General features: G+C 39.7%; 2 protein-coding genes across 7 annotated transcripts in view; one reads left to right on the top strand and one right to left on the bottom strand.

Moving 5' to 3' along the window:
• The first annotated feature begins 288 nt into the window (after positions 1–288).
• On the top strand, positions 289–4,121 carry esd (esterase D). The gene is made up of 9 exons (XM_005813308.3): positions 289–384; positions 1,616–1,690; positions 1,796–1,884; positions 2,121–2,219; positions 2,318–2,442; positions 2,532–2,651; positions 2,735–2,833; positions 2,923–3,090; positions 3,831–4,121. Exons 2-9 carry the CDS (start codon positions 1,623–1,625, stop codon positions 3,981–3,983), a joined length of 921 nt encoding a protein of 306 aa, XP_005813365.1. The 5' UTR covers positions 289–384; positions 1,616–1,622; the 3' UTR covers positions 3,984–4,121.
• A 6,212-nt stretch (positions 4,122–10,333) lies between these two features.
• Positions 10,334–19,489, bottom strand: part of lrch1 (leucine rich repeats and calponin homology domain containing 1) — an 82,572-nt gene continuing 73,416 nt past the window's right edge. For 4 of the 6 annotated variants that reach the window (XM_023337038.1, XM_023337039.1, XM_023337041.1 and 1 more), the window contains 3 exons: positions 19,165–19,302; positions 18,998–19,075; positions 13,949–15,563 (listed from right to left, as the gene is read on the bottom strand). In XM_023337038.1, coding sequence (XP_023192806.1) covers positions 15,270–15,563; positions 18,998–19,075; positions 19,165–19,302 — 510 coding nt within the window. In that variant the 3' untranslated portion in view covers positions 13,949–15,269. Of the gene's footprint in view, positions 13,091–13,948; positions 15,564–18,997; positions 19,076–19,164; positions 19,303–19,489 lie in introns of those variants that run through there. The other 2 variants (XM_023337042.1, XM_023337044.1) reach the window with 1 other exon arrangement.

Raw genomic sequence — 19,489 nt, 5'->3', positions numbered from 1 at the left:
CTACTGTATGTCAATTCATTCTGTGTCTATTTGTATTTTTCTAGTTTGACCAGTATTTTTCGTAGCATATTCATACTATAGTATTATATCACTGCACAGACGCTCCCGACCACTTGTCTTTTTTTCTTTCTAAGGTTCATAAGAAGGTCCATCTTATAGTTCCTTATACCATCGGAAATGAAAACAGCAGGATGTATTTTTTCCCTCTAATTTGGCGCCCTCTGGTGTATAAACTCGTTCAGCGCGTCTCAAACTGAGGTTGGGGGCGGCTCTGTGACGTCACGACGTTAAACCATTGACGCTCTCTCGCCCTCTGCTGCTTCTAGTTGTGGAGTTAGCAAAGCCAGCCCTCTTTTTCCGTGCAAACCACAGTGATTTCTTCAGGTATGTTAAAGAAATTATGCGTTTAATTTGTCGGCTTGCTGCTTCACGAGCCTCTCACTGCATTAGCTGCAGGCAGCCATTCATAAAAAGCAGCTCCAGGTATTAGCTAACTGCTAACTTTACTTGCTAATTCCTGCACGCCCCCCAACATACCACGCGCAAAACTCTTGTTTAAATTTGGACCGTTTTCTCTCTTTTCTCCTGTTTATGTCTTTGCGTTAAATATATTAATGGGAATAATAAGCGCGTTAAGACTTTGACAGCAGTTTGAGCAATTCGGCTTGAATAAAACGCTCCCTAATTAAACCTCGTCTGGTTTATTGTGCGCTGGAGAGTGACTGGGACGGTGGAAATTATACAAGCGGTGATGTGTTTGACAGATTTTTTGCATTGTTTGTTGTTGTAGCATTGCATGTGTTGCCTCACGCCGATTTATTTAGAATTGATGGTTGTGGAGCTGTTAGGATCAACACGTCACTGTGTGATTGGGATGGACAGAGGTTACCATAACTTTCCTGAGAATTCTCCTGCTTGTGTTACAGACAGGTGGGAGCTGCTCTTCACCAGCATGAACATGGAGATATTTAAAGCTGCATTAGCCCTCGTATTAACTTCAGTCACTCTGAAGTTAATAAGTGACTTCAGTCACTCTGAAGTTAATAAGTGACTTGCTATGGCATTTGTTCCAGGAAGTCTTACGGTGACAGCTAGCAAGTCATGTTCATGCTTCATACTGCATTAAATGAAACACGCGATAACTTCTAAAATATTATCATAAAAATAATTTAAAACCGTTCTGGACGACACAAAGTAATCTTGGATATCCGCATTAAGACCACTGTTTATGTTCTCTTCTGGGTAACAACATTCATTGCTGAGTCCGAATGAAGCTCCGTCACTTTACACCAGTAATTGGGCTCTTGCTCTCCAGTGACACATTCAGTCACTTTGTAATTACGTTTTTTTTTTCCTGCTGATGAGTCACATTCTTCCGGATTATTATTCAGAGGAAACTCGGTTATTAATAGGAATGGCCTTATTAGGATTTTTTTTCATTGCCCCAGAATCATTGAACATTAGAAATGTAACTACTCTGAGTCCCAGTCAAATGTTTAGTTAAAGGTAATAACATAATTGTATGCGTTTTAAATTGGGGATACACCGATATGAAATTTGGGGCCGATATCGATATCCGATAAATGAAGACATGGAGTGACCTCCCTGTCTGCAGGTCAGCGATGGCTCTCACACAGGTGTCCTCCAACAAGTGTGCCGGCGGCTTCCAGAAGGTGTTCAAACATGACAGGTGAGACAAACGACTGTCCTCACCTTTGGCCGAAAATTCAAATGTGTCTTAAAAAGTTGAGCTTCACAGATGTCTGTTAAATCCCTGCCTGTTTTCTCTCCACAGCACTGAGCTGAACTGTAAGATGAAGTTTGCCATTTATCTTCCCCCCAAGGCTGAAACGGACAAATGTCCCGTACTCTACTGGCTTTCTGGTGAGTCTCAGGCCAAAATATGGTGAAAGTCTTAAATTCATGTATCTAAACTGAAGGCCCTATGTATTCAGTTCATTTAAAAAAATGCAAGTTGGCCTTTATTACATCAACGTAGCACCTTTGAAAGGTTCTTTATCTCAGTGGTTTGTACTGTTGGACGTTTACCAATCGTTGGAGTATTTTGCAGATTGTGGAACGTGATGGAAACGTTCCTGAGGTGTGTTTTCTCTCTGCAGGCCTGACGTGCACCGAGCAGAACTTCATCACCAAAGCAGGCAGCCAGCTGGCTGCAGCCGAACACGGCATCATCATCGTGGCGCCGGACACCAGCCCACGTAAGACGACACTCGCCACACACTCAAAAACACACCACAGCGGGTTAGAAAGTGAGTCTGTGGAGCAAAGTGACGGCGTTCCTGCCTTCCTGCCTCAGGTGGCTGCGACATCGAAGGTGAAGATGAGAGCTGGGACTTTGGGACAGGAGCTGGTTTCTATGTCGACGCCACCCAGGATCCCTGGAAAACCAACTATCGCATGTACTCGTACGTCACAGAGGAGGTGCTCCGGATTCCTTCCACCATCTTACCACCAAACACTCACCTCTTCATCTTCCTGTCGTCTAAACCAACATCCGTGCTCCATTTCAGCTCCCGAAGCTCATCAACGCAAACTTCTCCACCTACCCGGACAGGATGTCCATCAGCGGGCACTCCATGGGTGGCCACGGGGCGCTCATCTGCGCCCTGAAGAATCCGGGAAAATACAAGGTAACTTCCTGTTTCTGCTCAGATAGGAAGTTGGATTGTGTTTGCTGTTCGACGTTGATTCCTCCTGACGTTTCCCCTCGCAGGCCGTGTCTGCGTTAGCTCCCATCTGTAACCCCATGCAGTGTCCCTGGGGGCAGAAGGCCTTCACGGGTTACCTGGGAGCCGACCGGTCCACGTGGGAGGTGGGAAACCCTGCGGCCTTCTGCTACAAAATAAGAGCATGTTTCAAAGGAGAATGCACTTCGTCTACAACGCTGCGTTTGTTTTCCAGGAGTATGACGCCACCGTGTTGGCAGCTTCCTACTTCGGCCCTCAGCTCGACATCCTCATCGACCAGGGTCGAGACGATCAGTTTCTGTCCGCCAGCCAGCTGCTGCCCGACAACCTGATCGCCGTCTGCTCAGAGAAGAAAATCCCCGTCGTCTTCAGACTACAGCCGGTCCGTCCCCAAAGCTTCACGACGCTTCAAATTCGCACAGATTTCCAATAACATTTTGATCTAAATCCCAACAGCATAATGCTGCAGGCACCATCAGTGGCTGGGAGGTTGAGATGTCTCAAATGCAACTATTAAGCTAAATTCAGTCATCATTTGCATGGACTTAGCAATTTTCACCCAATCATTGCAACTTGTCGACCAATCACCTTAATGTTCTCTGTGTTTTCTTCTTTTCTGACCAATCACTGCAGCTCTGCTGAATGTTGACTAATCCCCCAAGCCCTCTTCTAATTTAACTTCCTGTTTCACAATGTCTCTTGGAAGCCAAAGCTACGAAATTAAAGCATGTGACGCTTAACGCTAGCATTTGCAGATCATGTTAGCTCAATGATCAGCAATCTATGCTAGCATATCAACAAGAATACTAATGCTGTTATAAATCCTTTGCTACTTGATGCCAGGAATAAACCCAAATCCTTACTGTTGCTTTCCACGCATTTAAAAGTCGGGTTGGAGACTTTAGAGCAGAGGTCAGGTCATGTCAGAAATAGATATTATCCACATGGATTTCTTTTATCAAGGATTTTCTTCCCTGACTAGTGAAATGCCTGACTACCAGTCGTCCTGTCACATAACACAAAATGTATGCTTTCCTCTAATCAACGAGCATGTTTGTATAAAATGATTTCTTGCGTCATAAAGTCTTTTATTAATTTATTAATTAATTAATACTCCCGCAGGGCTACGACCACAGCTACTTCTTCATCTACTCGTTTATAAACGACCACATCAAGCATCACGCCAAGTACCTGAACGCCATGCCGCACTGCACCGCCACGCAAACATCAGTCCAAAGTGACCGGCCGCTCGGACCCGACGCCCAGCTACAGTAATGTCCTGGAACAAACTGAGGAAACGTTTAGACCTGACCGTGTGATGAATTACTCCACTCTGATTTCATTAGAGCTGAAAGTCTCGGTGAACAAGTGGGAATTCTTCGGAATAAAAACTATCATTACTCTTTTGCCTTTTTTAAGATCTTTTTTTTTTTTGTCTCCTCCAACAGCTTTGAGCTATTAGTAACGAAAAAAAACCTACAGCCAAGGGTTGACATTTCACTTTTTTTACACATGTGCTACAGTAAAAGAAGAAAAAGAATAGAAATGTTTGAAAATGTTACAAATTAAATCTGCCAGTGGAACTACTACTTATTTTTTACCAATACTAAAGGGGCAGCATTATCTAAAAATCATTTGGTTTTTTTTAGCTTTACATGTTTTGTTTTTCCCTAACCAAAAGCACTTCCCCTTTAAGAAATAACTTACTTAAAACAAGCTCCTGTATCTGTGAAAATCACACGTTTGTCGTGTTTTTTTCCCCAAGTGTAAGATATTTGCACTAAAAATTTAACAAAAATATTTGGTAGAATTTCTTTTTGCAGTGTAAATTCAAGAATATAAATATTTTGTTTTAGACCCAGATTTCTACAAACTGGTAAAGTTTTTAGAATATCCAAGAAATTTGAGTACAAAATATTTTCTTTGGAAATCAGGATTCCCATATAGTGTGGAATTTGGCTTCAGTATTTTCCAGGTCTGGCTACATATGGAAAAACAATGTTATATTTCCCAATCCTCATCACAGTTTCTAAATATTAAATTCCTCCTAAGAGTTCATCTTTCCTTTCATCCTCATATAGTTTCTTCTATCCCTCCTTCTTTCTGCTTTCATTTATTTCCTGAGTCCTTCATTTTTCTCCTTCCAGGTTTTCTCTTCTTTTTTCCTTCTGCCGTCCCTCAACTGTCGTAAAGTCTGACATAAATCACAAGTAAACTTTACTATTGTACATTTTGAAATGAATGTAAAGGACTATGATCCTTGGAAAAAAAAGATTTATTTTATGTAAACTCAGGAAAATGCTCACCCAGTAAACGGGTTTTATTTTTTGCATGTTCCAAAAACCTCCAACTCTGAAGTTAACTTCCTATTCAGCAATACGATAAAGGGCTATTTCACGTCTTTTCTGCTATGTGATCTGATTTAAATCAGTTCCATTTTAGTATAGATGCGGCTTCCTAGTTTTATTTAGCATTTGAGCAATCTCCATCCTCTGAAGTGACCTGGAGGTACACGAAACAAGTGAAATAGTCATTTTTAGACTTTTGAAGGAAACAAAATAAAATGCCGTTTTGTAAACCAGTAATTTACCACAAAGGAACAGGCTGAAGCCCAGGATTATTGTTGCTACACAACTCAATAAAAAATGAAAAGGAAGAACGTCAAGTTGTGATGCGACAAATCTGACCTAAACAATGAAATTTTAATATAAATCAAATCCTAAAAAGCAACTTATTTTTTAGAAATGGAGTTTCTTATTGCCCAAGAAGTGGAATAACATCAGATAATCAAACATTGATATTTTTTTGTTTTCCCTTAATTAACCATGTCTGAAAAGCAAATTTCATCCTGCTTCAAATTTTTCCAAGTCTTGATTTAACGGACTAATCGTTTCCCAATTCACCCGGCATTTGTGTCGTGTTTGTAAGGTGCAGCCAGTTCATAAAAGATGTGCTTTGTTTTGACATGTGAGGTCTTTACTGATAAAGTGATGAGAAATACAGTACAGTATATACAGTATTCACAGCAGTTAAGGCGACGTTACAGGGACATTTCATGCACGCTGTACATTTGACAAAAGTTCAAAGTGTTACAAGAGGGCACGTTTACATCGGAAGTTCAGCAAACCTGAAGAGAAGTCACAAAAAAATAATACATTTGCTCCCTGTCAGAAAAGTACAAAAACTGTGAGCATTAATACAAAAAGAAGAGACGTTTTAAGAAAACAAAAAAAAACAAAACTGCTCAACGTTCAGCAGGCACACACACATTGTGTTCACTGGCATCACTATTCTAACCTAAACTCAACCCAGATTTTTCTCATTGGCCAAAAATGAAGACTTACAAACACACAACTTTAAAGTGCAGAAACCCTCGGGGAAGCAGTCGGTTTGGTTTTATTGCTTTTTTTCCCCCTCCTGTCCCCTGAACCGCTGAGACTGGATGTGCACCGAACCGTGAAAAGACCCAAAACGAAGACTTTTATCGATCAGATCCCTTAGTATCAACCTGGACTTCCTGTTCCTGACCCCTGCAGCCGTGCCATGACATCGCCATGATCCGTTTGGGCAAAGTGAATCGTTTCGACGGGAATCTTAAATATCAGAAGTTTGAAACACGATTGGTAGCTCTCAGATTCATGGGAATACACTGATTTCTGTTCAGCCGAGCTGCCCGTAGTGTTGAAATACGCAAAAAACGATCATTTTCATACAACAAAAAAAAACCCAGCCTCTTTCAGGTGGAACATACAGTACGTAAAGTCTAAACTCTGCACATGGTGATAAATAATATGTACAGGTTATTCTACAACTTTAAAAAAAACATTTAACATGACAGAGGATGTTTGTTTTGGCAACTATTTAAATCCATCCAGTGGAATGGATTTTTTTTTGTCTAGTTTCTAAATTAAAATTCCTTATTTTACTGCTGAATCTGGAAGTGGCTAAAGCTTTGGAAACCAAGATGGAAAAAACAACAACACTGCAGTTCAAGAATGTTAAAAGTTTTTTTCTGGCTCTCCAGACAAGCTGGAAACATAAAGCAGACCATGTTTTGGTGGATGCTGTAAAGGGGCAGCTTTAGTTTTTAATTGATGTTAGGTTTCTACTAATTTAATCATTTTAATGCCACCTGCCAGGCAGGCTGCCTGCCTGTGGAGGGCGACCTTTCATTTCCATATGTTCTTCCTCTGGAACAAACAGCAGAAAAAGAGCTGCACCATAATCCAAATTGAGACCAAAAAGTTGGCCTTAATCTGAATATTAAGTATTTTTAAGACTGCAAACCGTCTAAATAAAATATCTGAACCACCACAACTCCAGAACTTACTCTTTTAAGCCTCTATTCGGTTGGGTGTTTTATTTATGTATTTTTTTACACTTTATTTTGAAGAGTAGGGAGAAATATGCTGCACTGCCAACACTCTTCTGTTGCTAGGTAAAGAAGACTGGACATTAGCTAGATTCACCGGTAAAACCGCAGCAAACAGAAAGGGGTGGGAAATTTCTTGCCGTCTTCCATGTTTTTTCAGCAAACAGTTGAGACAGAGGTGTTTTACCTCCCATTCAAAGTATTCTTAGAAGTTTGTCTGTTTTTCTGCAGCTCATGTGACCAAACCAGCCGATGAGATAAAAAGTTAACATAGTCAATATTGTCTTCTACACAAGCTCTAGTTAGGTTACCCCAAGATCACTGGGTCTCCTTAAAAGATAGAGTCTCTGAAAACATTTCTTAAAAATATAGTCACGTGTTTTCAGCAAAGTTGAGCTAATTGTCCAGGAAGGACACAAGGAACTCAATATTTGCCTCAGTTTCAACAGGTTGGCCATCCAGAGAAACTAGAATCACTTTGAGGTCATTTAAATAGTTCTATATCCTTAAGAAAATGAAAAATTAATAAATAATAAAGACTTTGTGCTATTCTGATTTAGTAATGTAATTATATTAGTTGTGTTACCACCTCCACGCCACTAGAGGCAGTAGCAAGCCCAGAAAGATCTAAGAAGCAGATTCAGAAGTACACAGAAAGATACAGAATTTGTTAAAAACCGTGAGCTGCGCTGAAGTAAATAAAAGAGAGAAGTTCAAAGACATGCCGAGAGTTCAACTTCTTCCTGAAGGTGACGATATATCACAAATATAAAAAAAATAACAATGGGAGATCGGGAATATAAGAAATAGCGCCCCCTTCACTTTCGGAGGACAATTGTCCCATTTCCAAATAAGGTATGAGACAGACAGTGGTCCATCCCCGCCCCTTCCTGTTTGCTGAAGCGAAGGCCTTCTCGGGAAAACAGCAAGAGTGCGAGACAGCAGACTACATGAACACTGAACATATTACAGCAAAGCCGCTTTGCTAGGCTAGTGATTCAGAAATGCTAACCAAGCTAATCGATAATATAAGATGTGAAAGCCTGTTTAAAATGAAAATGGCATGGAGACCGTAAATTATATTCTTTGTGCCCTTTTTATTCTTTATATTACAACTCTATCCAATGGTGGATATTATTGGTGCAAAACATTGAAACTGTTCGGTTCAGTTCGTTTCTATTGATAAGTGTCAGACCTCAAAAGAAGAGAAATTTTAAATAAGTGAATAAGGTAAAATATTACAGCTGAGCAGCAAGCAGAAGATGGCTGGTTCTAGAAGTGAAGGAATGTAAACACGAAAATCTTACCAAGTATTTTTGGCCTAGTTTTTAATGGAAATAAAAAAAAACTAGACCTTATTTCAATTACACTTGAAATAAGAAACTAACACACAATTAACTTTTCAGCTAGATACAGGGGCTTGTTTTAACTCAAGAATTTTTTAATATTCATAATAACTGGTTCCACTGGCAGACATTTTCACTTAGAACAAGACATTTTCCCAGTGCTATAAATGAAATAACCTGCCAGTGAAACTAGTCCTTCGATTAATATTAAGAAATTGACTCATATCTTGCTGAAAAGTAAGTGAACTAAGATATTTGTACTTGAAACTAAATTTTAAAAAAATACTTAAGATTTTGTGTTTTTGCAGACTGGTCCGCATATTTTCATCTGCGGTGAGATAGAAGTACGTCTTCGGTCCACCACAAAACTGTCCTGAAACGATGCCTGCGTTGAGCGAATAAAAAACAAAAGCTCAAGAAACAAAATTAAATCTGCATTAGGCGTGTTGTATGCAAGAAGAATGATGCTGAATGTTTTGAGAGTTTCTGTGTTTATATGTATTAGTTATGAGCGGCGTTTAGTCTCCGTCCAGACAAAAGGATGTGGTTCAAAGTTCAGGAGGTAAAACATCTTGTTCTCTTACTACAGAGTTCAATGTGGGCAACAGATTTTTTTCTGCCCCTTTAATGCATCCATTTTTGCCAGGTCTGCAGAGCAACATGATGCCAAAGGCCACACACACACACTTACACACACACTATAAATACTGTTGACGAAGCACGCTGGGTAATGAGGCATCAACAGTGCAGTAAACCTAGCCCACCCTGAATCACACAGTCTGTAATCTCACACAGCAACAACTCCAGCCTGAAACACACACACACACACACACAGAAAAAGCCTCTTCAGAGCAGTCAGCAGGCCAAAGGAATGTTTTGCTACATTAACTTGAATTTTGCTCTCCAGAGCTGTGAGAATCTGACTTTTTGTTCTGAGACGTTTTAAAACTCAAAATTATAATTATTTCAAAATGTCTTAAACCCCCCCCCCAAAAAAAACACTTCAGCAGTCCAGGCCTGAATGAGAGGCGCGATGATTAGCTCACTCCTCTACCTGTGTCCCAATGTCAGATATTCATGAGTCATCGAGTTTTAAGAAATCAATGACAGGCGGCGGCCCCTAGGGGGCAGACACAGAAATGTACAGTGCTGGAGCTTCTCCACATTTTGTCTTGTTACACCTTTTGTCAGTTTTTTTCTTATTAACGCCGTGTGTTTTGGCACAGTAAACAAACTGCATCTTACGGAAACACGTCAACGAGTCCATCTGTTCCATTTCCACTGGATCAATCGGTTAGCGAAGCACGAGAAAACGACGCAGAGAAAGTCAGATTAGTGTCCTCCAGACAGACAGTGACAGACACCCGCTTCAGAGACAGTCACAGGTAAACTTTAGATAATATACACACTTATACCCAAAATATATTAGAGAAAAATAGCTTTGGCCTATTTCTGTCTGACTCTATACAACAACTCAAGCCTCTGTTTTTTTTTTCAGCTTCTCTTTATATTATAAATATCTTCAGGTTTAAATAGAAGTAGATAAAAAGCCTTCTCCCTCTGTCATAAGACTTTAGTATTTTGGTTTGATTCTCTTCAGAGAAGTGAGAGCAAAAACATTTCAGCTACGAGCTCAGTAGAAAAACAACCAAATATATCTGTACACAGTCCCAAAAAAACAAAAAAAACAAAAACATTTTAAATGATGTGTGCATAGACAGCGGGATCACTGAGGCGACTAAAATATTCAGACTAATAGGCCAAAAAAGTCTAAATGTGTCCAAAAATGCTCAATAAAATTTAAAGTATCTTAAAACAATTTATGTTTAAAGCCAAAAGAAGGGATTAAAAAAAAAAAAAAAAAAAACGTCGGGAAAATTTTAAATACATTGATTTTTCAAGGGAAAAGAAAGAAAAAAATAATAAATAAATTTGCTATTTCATCCAAAAGCATTTGGTAAAAAATATCTCATTAAGAACAATACCAATTTCTGGATTTATCATCAAAAATAAAAAATAAAAAAAATAAAAAATTTGGCATTTCTTTATGGCTTTTCTCATAAAATAGCATAGTTGGTAACAGTACAGTGGACCCTGGTATTCATGGGGGTTAGAAACCACAGCTATCCATGAATAGTTGAACTATGTGAAAAAATTACAAAAACTATTAACACTGGCTGTTTTAATAGTTCAAATATTCAATATACCTTCGTCTACAATCTACATTAACACGAACAGTGAAAACCGTATTAGCTTTTCCGCAGAAGCTAACATCCAGCCTTCACTTTTTTGTTTATGCTAGGAGCATGTGGTGGTGAATTGTCGTAGGTAACTGGGAAAACCTGGAGTGGAGCTTTAGAGGTATGATAATTGTTCCTATTAATCTAGTGGAATGGATTCTTTCATGAAGCAATCGACCCTTTGCACGTGTCGCCATGCTATTCAGAAAGCAGCCCACTCCGCCATGACGGGAGTCAAATCAACATATGTGCACGTTAGCTCCTGCAAAGCTGATCAAAAATCAGACAATCGCAGCCTAATCCTGCTTTTATTTAGTTAATTTCACAGTAAAAAGGGTCACAATGGTCTGAAAACAGACCTGAATCCACAACAAACTTTTTGTCTGGAAACCTTTTGAGGAGGAAAGACGACAGCGATGGATAGTAGCGGCTAATCGTAAGGACTAGCAGCCCTTGATGTACTCACCGATGTGGAGCGAAAATTTTTTTGGAAGGTAAGAAAATTAATGTTAATACACCTCTTAAGGAAGTGAGATTAGTAAAATGTAATCTGTAGCTGCATTTCCATTGACATTTTGAAAATAAATGTGCCCAATAGAAACAGGGCAATTTCGATTTTCGATTAAAACGTTTTGCACTGGGAAGTAGGGCTGTATAATGAAATCGATTCTAAGATATTTATCGATTTTTCATCCGTGAGTATCGGTACATTAAACCATCGGGGTCCATAGGCTTATACCGTCTTTTTAACATGTCTGGTTTGTGACGGCGCAGCAGCAAGACTCCGCCTCCAACAGTCTCACTTCCCACTTGTGCTAAAAGTTCTCATTATAAACTTTTAATAAAAGTTTTGCACAGATTTGTAATGGAAATGCAGCTAATACTGTATTATGGAGAAGGTACTTGGCTAACCATGGTAACCATGGAGAAATGCCCCACCATCATATAGCCTACCATATACAAAAAAGGATATGGAAAAAGATACATGCTAACATCTAGAACTTTAGTCTGAAGTCTAAAAAATTTTGTCTTTTGTACACTTTAAGTTGTTTTATGGTGTAAAACAAACCATTGTTTATAAAGTGGTATGTCAATTCAAGCAAAGTCTGTGATTTGATCAAATCAACAAATACATCAGAAAGGCAAAGATATGGGTCGGTTTCTAAGCTCCCTATTTCAAACTTTTGTAAATACTGCTGCCTATGAGCCCCAAGTGTACTTCCACAGATAAACTAGCTCTGTGGAACCAGTAGGAGCCATAGAAATATAGAAACAAAAACCTGGGAAAACAATCACAATCACTCCTTTTGATACTCCTGTTCCTCCCTTCTGACGTCCGTCATGGCAGCTTTGCATGATTAGGTGACGTACTTGCAAAAGGTCAACAGAAACAGCACTGGGAGAAGTAATATTTAGTTATTAATTTTGGGAGGGTCCAAACAAATATTCTCTAAATGTGACTCACAACTGTTACGTCATCCATGATGGTTGTCCTGGATTGGCTACTGGCCAACATCCTTCTGGCTAATAAACATCTCTATGCTGAAGTATAGAACATAGCCTTGGAAAAATGTCTTTTCTTGCATGTTATGGGACAGAAAAACATGAAGTGGTAGTTTTACAAATTTGGGTGTAAAAATTGGTTTAAAATTTGTACTCTCATAAAAACACTGCTGTGCAAACACCAGCCAATATTGTGTCAAGTAGCATTGCACTAAGATATTTCAGCTTCTCAAGCTGCATTTTCTTTTCAATATTTGATAATATCTAACATTTTAGATATGTTCTGCAACAAAAACGCTACGAGGCGAATTTTCCACGAATAACTTGGAATTTACGTTCCACAGAAAAATCCACAAACACTGCGTGGCTCCACTGCATCCTCTCGATTTCTGTTTGTTTTTTGTGAAATTCTTTTCTCCTTTTCATAACTGTCACAATATTTTACAAAAATAGTGGGGACCAGCCAGTGTGAAGATTTTCTTAATCTAGTTTAAAACCTAAAAAATGTGGGGCTCTACGTCTGCCCTTTTAGCTGATCACAGTAAAGAAAAAAAAAAAAGGGATCCCAAACTCCTGATTTTTAGGGTTTAAAAAAAACAAAAAAAAAACACCTGCAGTGAGCCAAGACGCTCGATTCAGCGTTCCTCTTTCTGAGTTAGTAAATAATAAACCCACTCCAGACGGAATTGGTTCCCTTTCTGCACGCCGACGAGGGGGAATTCAAAGTGCTGCGATACTGCGAGCGATGCAGAGGTGAACCGCGGCGTCACGTCGTGCGGAGCGGCGTCGGTCCCGTTGCTCCGCTGCTCACACTAGCATGGGGGGTTTGGAGGAGGCCTCGTCCACCAGGGCCTGCACCGTGACGCACACCTTCACCAGGCCTTTCTCCTCCAGGATGTGGTGAGGCAGACACAGCTTGTCCTGGGAGGGACGGAGAGAGGGACGAGAAAGAGGGAGGGAGGGGGGAAAAAATGCAGGAGCAGATGCAGAGAGAGAGACACAATGCTAGTAAATATAAAACGTTTGAGGAGAATGTGTGAAAGTTTCCAGGGTCTGGTCTGCTGTTTTATGTAGGACCATAAAAAAGTATGTTTTTGCTTTTTTGTCACTTAATGTTTCATATCACATCATAATTAATTTTTTTTTACAATGTATCTACAAGATATTGTCCTCTAAAAATAGTAACTGGTTCGGCCTCCATAGCAACAACTGAGAACAAGAGTGATAAGAGAAAAAGATTATTCTCATAAAACTGACTTTATTCTCGTATCATTTTGACTATTTTTATAATGATTTTATTCTTGTGACACTATTCTCCTATTATTTCCATTATTCTCGTAGTAGTATGACTTTATTCTTATAATAACTACGCTGTCAAAACCAGTGTAATTATTGCGCATGGTTAAAAATTTTGGCCTTTACAACACAAAAGGAGGAATAAGTATAAAAAAAATAAAATTCCAGCCAACGTTGTTTCATTCTCAATTTTCTTTCTTTAGCCATACTTTATCCAGACTGGGAAAATGACTCAAACAAATTCTGTACTTTTCAAAACTGCATGCGAACGTCTACTTTCAAAGAATGTGTGCTTTTTTAAAAATATTCACTCGTATTCAGAGGAAAAATACAAATTTCAAATCAGCAGCAAATAGTTAAGCGTTAAACAGGAAGTAAAATCTGAACCTTCTTCTGTTTTAAATATCTGAATTACTATACTACTTTATTCAGATCATGATTGTGAACTTAAAAAGAAGAAGGAACAAAAACAACACCATGCTGTAAAACAGTAGAACATTTTAATTAAGATTATTATACTGTGAGAATCTCCTACCTACTTCTGGTGCTTGTCTCACTCCTGATCAGAACTCTGTCTGAACATAGTTTTAGAATTAAACACGTCGTCACTTAAAATAAATTTGCATTAAGTAATATTTCAAAGATTAAATGTCAACTCTGTACCCTGACTAGATTTAACCAAACCAAAAAATGTCTGAAATACATTCATGGTAACAAAATATAGTTGACTGGTTTGTAATGTTATAAATGTCAGTAAAAAAAAAAAAAAAAGCCTAAAGTTGCCAACTACTACAAAGTCCAGGGGTCACAGCACGGTGTTTACTTTTTAAAAACCGATAGAGTTTAATAAACAACATATTACACTGATATACTTTGATCCTAAAGCCAAAATAACAAATGGACCCTGTTAGAAAAAATTGCAACTGTCTCCAGCAGAGCTTCATGACGGTCCTAAATGACCGCTGGATGTTCAATGGACAACGGTTTTGTTCAATTGTTGTTTTTTTTATCGAAAATTTAAAAATTAAAAAAAAATAACTTTTCATTATTCATTTTCACACGAGGTTCAAAAAATGCAATATAGAGAAATTTTTTGTATTTTTTTTACATAATTCTCATATCAAAAATCAAACGCCTATAAAATTCAGCGATTGCTTCTGACACCAGAGCGGGACGGAGGGCGGAGCTTCACAGAGAATCAGAATTTAAAATGGAATGAGGTCATGGGGGCGTTTTATAAATGTTTAATTTTTGATGTGAGGATAAAGTCAAAAATACAAAGAACATCGATATGTTGTAGTTCTTTGAATTTCGCACGAGAATAAATAATGGAAAAAGTGTTTTTTTTTCTTTCAAGTTTTGATTCTCAACTGCAAAACGACTCAACAAAACGTTCATGGACCAGCAAGGTCCCACTACACACAACTTTAGCGTACAAATTCAAAAACAATCTGCTTATTGTAACACAATAAAGTGCATTTGGTGGCGGGTTGTTCACTGTTTCAGATGGACGCTATGGCAACAGTCGGTCCTGTTCCGCTTCTGTTCCAGTTTATTGCAAAGAGAAAAGAAAAGCGTAGAGGAAGTGGCTCATTCTGCTCCGTTTTCTTCATGTCATGTCTGCTGAAGGATGGCTTTGATTATTCCAGTCACAACAGACCTACTCTAACTCTCAGACGCGTGACAAAAAGGCATCGAAGACAAAGGGAATGATCTCACGGCTCGGATTTGTGTGGTGACAGAAAAAGGAGGGGCCTATAGGGGAGGGGGAGGAGCCTCGCCTGGAGGAAGGCGGAGCTCGTTGCTACGTCAGCTCGATCCAACTGTAGGCTATGAACAAGAGAACCAAGCAGAGGACGTGAACCAAGCTGGAGCCAATTACGTCCCAGATCTGCCAAGCGGGAGGCGGGGTTTGGGTAGTAACGGAGACCAATGAGCGAGTCTCTGAGGCCCTGCAGGGGGCGGGGCTTCTGGCTGGGATTGTCTTGTCGTGCTTCCTGTCCGGAGGGGTCGTGTCCAAGGCGATCAGGGCCAGAACGGTGGTGCGGACAGGGTGCAGACGGCACTGCGTGATGTCGTAGGGCGAACAAAGGGAAGACTGGCGCCCCCGACAGGAAGAGAGAGGCAATGCAATGGAGGTGGGTCAGACCAAAGAAAGAAAGAAAAAAAACAAGATGCAAGGTAATGGCAGAATGAAGAAACAAAAGCAAGTGAGTGAGTGAAAGACAAAAGAAAAGAAAATTGGATGTAAAGATTGAAGGAAATAAGGAGATGAGGGTTGAAGTCCAGATGTAAAAATGGACAGAAGAACAAAAAAGTACAAAAAGGGAAATGGACAAAGGGTTAAATGAAGACAAAAAGAAAGTAGGAGTTCACACACAAACGAGTAGAACCAAAACAAAACAAAGGAAAGAACAAAAGTGAAACAGAAAGAAAAAGAGCAAAAGAAAGGTGTGAGAAAGAAAGAGGAGAAAAGGGAAAGAAAGAAGAAAGAAGCAAAGAACGAAAGAGGAAAAGACAGGAAGATGGTGTGATCCAGCCGAAAGGTAAAGAAAGAAAAAAGAAAAGGCAGGAGATTAACCAATGGACGCAGAGTTCAAAAGTCACAAGTCTGAGCCGGCAGGGAGCAGAGGCAGGCAGGGGGTTACCACGGCAACCATCAGGGATGCTTACTGAGAGGATGCTCAAGTAATCCTGGTGACTGGTTGGCCCTCTCTCTCCCAGTAAGCAGCCCAGTAAGGGGGAGGGGAAGGCGGCTGATGGGAGGCCAGAGCACGGAGCGCAGTAAAGCGTTGGCAGTAAAAAGCATTCAGCAGCTTCCGCAAAGAGGCTCCAAGCTGTCAGCAAGCAGCGGCGGAGGTCAGAGGTCACACAGGTTAAAACAAAAGACACAACCAGAAGGTTTTTTTTCTTTATACAGAAAAAACGTAGAACATACTGACAAATAAAAGAGAATCATCGAGTAGAGAGAGAGAAAAAAACATGACAATAAAATAAGCACATCGATATGAAAGCAGGAACAAAGAAAACTAACAAAATTTCAATAACTGGACAATTTTCCTCAATGCGATAATTCCAGGAGATTTTGAACAAAATATGAAAATTGTTTTGCCACCAATGGGAAAAATTTGGATTTGCTACACCGTGTGGTAATTACTCATATAAAAAGGATTTCACTCTATGAGGTTTCTTACTGAAGAAACCTGAAACACTAACTTTTCCCCTCTGCATCGTCAATAAACTTATTCTAATTAGCGTCTCAAAAGCTCTAACAATACCTGACCTATGACCCCAAACAGTCACACCATGGCTTCCATCAATCATAGCGGGCAAGGATCATATCCCCAACTCCAACATCTCTCTGCCTGGCTTTCTAACTATACAGCCAGACAAGTTTAAAGAGGAGCGGCAAAAGCAAATGAGCTGGATTAGCAGAGCATGCTAACAATTGATGATGTCATCCAGGAAATGTCACTCTGAAGTATCATCTCTTCTGTCAGGAAATTGACCTGTTGGTGGACATCCTTCATACTCCACAATGATTGTTGAAGACACTCGGACGACATCTGTCGCAACATTTAATTTCACTTTTGGGGTAAATAAAGTATGTTTAAATATTAATATGCATCTGCCTCTTTAAGGTTGTGGTCAGCCTAATCTATTAATTAAAACACGGTTTGTCTCTTTAACTAAATGTTCCTGTAGCTTTCTTCGTTTCCTGTCTATAAACCGAGCTAAGTTAACAGCTAGCTGCTGGATTCAAGTTCATATCAAAAAATTGCAAAATTCTCTTTTAAGACTTGTTGCACATCAGAGTATGAATAGGATCCCTTCATACTGCAGGAGGTGTGTTTGTGTTAGTAGCTGCATTTCCATTACAAATGTGCGCAAATCTTTGTCAATATTACCCCTAATGACTGGGGAAAAAAAATATTTGCAATTTAATTCCATTAAATAAGAAACGCAATCAAAATCAAACGTGAATAAGTTTGTTCACGGATGATACGTAGTTAAAAACATCTTCCTCCTACAACTTCCTGTCGTATACATTGTCATTTCCGTCAGTAGTAACATCTGGTTGTTGATCACGTGAGTGTGTGCTGTGAAAAGAGTGTTTCCATTGCAGTTTTTGTGAAATAAGCGAATTTTGAAACAGCTGGGGGGGAGAGAATAAAAAATAAAACTAGCCTAATGCCAAAACTTTCCATCAAAAAACCTGACTTTTTCAAATGTGGCGTGTTTCTGTTAAGCATATTTATTTTCAGAATTCTAATTTGCGCAATTGTATCAATGGGAATGCAGCCAGTGTAATCACACACACACACACAGACATTTACACTGAGACTCACAGTAAAGCCGAACCAAATATCACAGTCAGCACAGGTTGACTACTGTTTGGGTCAAATCCCGTCAAGATGGAGGAAGCTAGAAGCTGAAGGCAGTGATGACAGCGTTGATGGTGACAGCGTTGATGATGTCAGCGTTACATGTTGATGTTAAATGACTCGATTTGAAGCGATCGGGACAAAGAGGAGGAAAATGAGAGAGGGTGGGGAGGAACCAGAGCTGAGAGACGGCTGAGTGGGTTCCCAGGTTTTTATATTGTTACAGAAACATGTACTGTATTCTGGAGAAAGTCATCGGCATTGTTGCACAAATCATGTGAGTTTTTATTGCAGGAGAGGAAATTATGCTTTTACATACGAGGAACCATCAGCCTTCCTCCCACTTCTGGTTCAGTATCCTGCAAAACTCCTAATTTGGATGATAAATCTATCAAATGTGTTGTTGCCTTTTAAATGGAAAATGTGTCTATTACTTTTCTTTCAAGCAAGATCTCTTTTGCAGGACACCTTTATATTTTCTTTTATATCTCAATAAAAAAAAAGTTGTCTTAGGGCGTTAGTCTGTTGAACTGAGGATGTTTTCATGTCCTGCTCCAAACTAACAGGATTAGGGATGCACTGATCCACTTTTTTCACTTCTGATACCGATACCAATATCTGAGGTCTAGCATACCGATCTGATATGAAAAACATCGCTGAATTGACTTAAAAAGTTTATTTAAATGTAATATTTTAATTTATTTACATAAATGTACTGGATTACAAATTTATTTAATAACTCTGCACCAGTCCAGCATACTTCAACACACCAATAGCTTCACAAGCCTGGTCAAACAGAGAAACAACTTTAATTTGTTCAGTCTGTGCAATTCTGAGTATAAAAGCCAATTTAAAATAATTAATAATAAAGAAACTGAAACTGACAAAAGCAATAGGTTGACTACCTTGGTCAAACATGGAAAAATAAACAGCAACAAATCTTTCAATGGTTCACAAAGTTTAATACTTGATCCAGAAATGTTTCAAAATCGGGGCAGATGTAGATATTAATCTGGGATCGGTGCATCTCTAAACAGAATATTGATAACTCCTGAGCCGTAAACCTTCCCTTCACAACGTTTTGGATGGAAACATGAAATCCGCCCCCAGCTCACAGAGAAACTCTTCACAGAAAAGCCCGTCTTACCTGCGGCACGCCTATTTTCCTGCAGGCGTCCAGGAAGTTCTCCACGTTCCGCCGGCACTTCGCCATGCTGAGCTTGGGCTGGAACGACAAGCGACAACAATCCGGGTGAGACGCCGCTCGGCTCGGCGGCCGGCGGATTTAAACGCCCCGGCGTTTGTAACACGTACCACGGCGGGGGAGGGGACATGGATGCTGGCGACGGAGCGCGGGCAAATGTGATTGGCCAGATGGCAGAGGACGACGCCGTCCATCAGAGACGAGCCCAGGTCTTCAGGGAGGACCACCTTCAGTCGGCTCTCGATGATCTGAGGAGGCAGGTTGGAAGGATAGAACTGAAAAAGGTCAAGGTTCATACACGTTTGCTTATTTTAACATTTCAGTCTTTACCACACCTACATTTCTAGATATTTCCTACTGTTTTATAACATTCAACAGATGCTTCACTGCTTGTTTGTTTTTTGTTGTTTTTTTAAGTGCAGCCCGGGGACCATT

Source organism: Xiphophorus maculatus, chromosome 7, assembly GCF_002775205.1.
Source record: "Xiphophorus maculatus strain JP 163 A chromosome 7, X_maculatus-5.0-male, whole genome shotgun sequence".
NCBI lineage: Eukaryota > Metazoa > Chordata > Actinopteri > Cyprinodontiformes > Poeciliidae > Xiphophorus > Xiphophorus maculatus.
Note: the sequence above shows the minus strand (reverse complement) of the source record. Positions and strands in the feature narration are given on the sequence as shown.